At 52.1% G+C, this 1,740-nt stretch overlaps 1 protein-coding gene across 1 annotated transcript in view; it reads right to left on the bottom strand.

Moving 5' to 3' along the window:
* The window catches only part of GTPBP3 (GTP binding protein 3, mitochondrial), a 4,616-nt gene extending 3,033 nt beyond the window's left edge, over positions 1-1,583 (bottom strand). The window contains exons 1-2 of the mRNA XM_033511795.1: positions 383-1,583; positions 7-342 (exon numbers count right to left, since the gene is read on the bottom strand). Of these exons, the coding sequence (XP_033367686.1) occupies positions 7-342; positions 383-1,122 (1,076 nt within the window). The 5' untranslated portion in view covers positions 1,123-1,583. The remainder of the gene's footprint in view (positions 1-6; positions 343-382) is intronic.
* Positions 1,584-1,740: the final 157 nt, after the last annotated feature.

Genomic DNA, 1,740 nt, shown 5'->3' with positions numbered 1-1,740 from the left:
GGGAGCCCGAAATCGGGATAAAACATCGGGAGAGGGGACGGGAACCGAGCACAAACCGGGATAAAACATCGGGAGAGGGCACGGGAACCCGAAATCGGGATAAAAACATCGGGAGAGGGGATGGGAGCCCGAAATCGGGATAAAACATCGGGAGAGGGGATGGGAGCCCGAAATCGGGATAAAAACATCGGGAGAGAGCACGGGAACCGAGCACAAACCGGGATAAAAACCCCAAACCGGGATAAAACATCGGGAGAGGGAACGGGAGTCCGAAATCGGGATAAAACGTCGGGAGAGGGGACGGGAACTGAGCACAAACCGGGATAAAACCGGGATGGGAGCCCGAAATTGGGATAAAAACATCGGGAGAGGGGATGGGAACCCGAAATCGGGATAAAACATCGGGAGAGGGCACGGGAACCGAGCACAAACCGGGATAAAACATCGGGAAAGGGGATGGGAACCGAGCACAAACCGGGATAAAACATCGGGAGAGGGCACGGGAACCGAGCACAAACCGGGATAAAAACATCGGGAGAGGGGATGGGAACCCGAAATCGGGATAAAACATCGGGAGAGGGGACGGGAACTGAGCACAAACCGGGATAAAACCGGGATGGGAGCCCGAAATCGGGATAAAACATCGGGAGAGGGGATGGGAACTGAGCACAAACCGGGATAAAACCGGGATGGGAGCCCGAAATCGGGATAAAAACATCGGGAGAGGGGATGGGAACCGAGCACAAACCGGGATAAAACATCGGGAGAGGGCACGGGAGCCCGAAATTGGGATAAAAACATCGGGAGAGGGCACGGGAACCGAGCACAAACCGGGATAAAAACATCGGGAGAGGGGACGGGAACTGAGCACAAACCGGGATAAAACCGGGACGGGAGCCCGAAATCGGGATAAAACATCGGGAGAGGGGATGGGAACCCGAAATCGGGATAAAACATCGGGAGAGAGCACGGGAACTGAGCACAAACCGGGATAAAAACCCCAAACCGGGATAAAAACATCGGGAGAGGGCACGGGAACCGAGCACAAACCGGGATAAAAACCCCAAACCGGGATAAAACATCGGGAGAGGGCACGGGAGCCCGAAATCGGGATAAAAACATCGGGAGAGGGGATGGGAACTGAGCCCCAAAATCGGGATAAAAACATCGGGAGAGGGCACAGGAACAGAGCCCAAAATCGGGATAAAAACCCCAAACCGGGATAAAAATATCAGGAAAGGGGATGGGAGCCGGAAATCAGGATAAAAACATCGGGAGAGGGGATGGGAACTGAGCCCAAAATTTGGGATAAAAACACCAAATTCGTGCTGATCCCAAAACTGGGATAAAAACACCCGGAGGGGGGACAGGAACCGAAGCCAAAAAATGGGATAAAAACACTGGGAGAGGGGATGGGAATTGAGCCCAAAATTTGGGATAAAAACACCCAGAAAGGGCACAGGAACTGAGCCCCAAATCTGGGATAAAAACATCGGGAAAGGTCCTGGGAACTGAGCCCAAATCGGGATAAAACATCGGGAGAGGGGATGGGAACAGAGCCCAAAATTTGGGATAAAAACACCAAATTCGTGCTGATCCCAAATTTGGGATAAAAACACCCAGAGAGGTCCTGGGAACTGAGCCCAAAATTTGGGATAAAAACCCAATTTGTGCTGATCCCCAAAATTTGGGATAAAACCACAGAATTTGTGTTGATCCCCAAAATTTGGGATAAAACCA

This window comes from Parus major, unplaced genomic scaffold (assembly GCF_001522545.3).
Source record: "Parus major isolate Abel unplaced genomic scaffold, Parus_major1.1 Scaffold758, whole genome shotgun sequence".
NCBI classification, from domain to species: domain Eukaryota; kingdom Metazoa; phylum Chordata; class Aves; order Passeriformes; family Paridae; genus Parus; species Parus major.
This window is presented reverse-complemented; position numbering and strand designations above follow the sequence as displayed.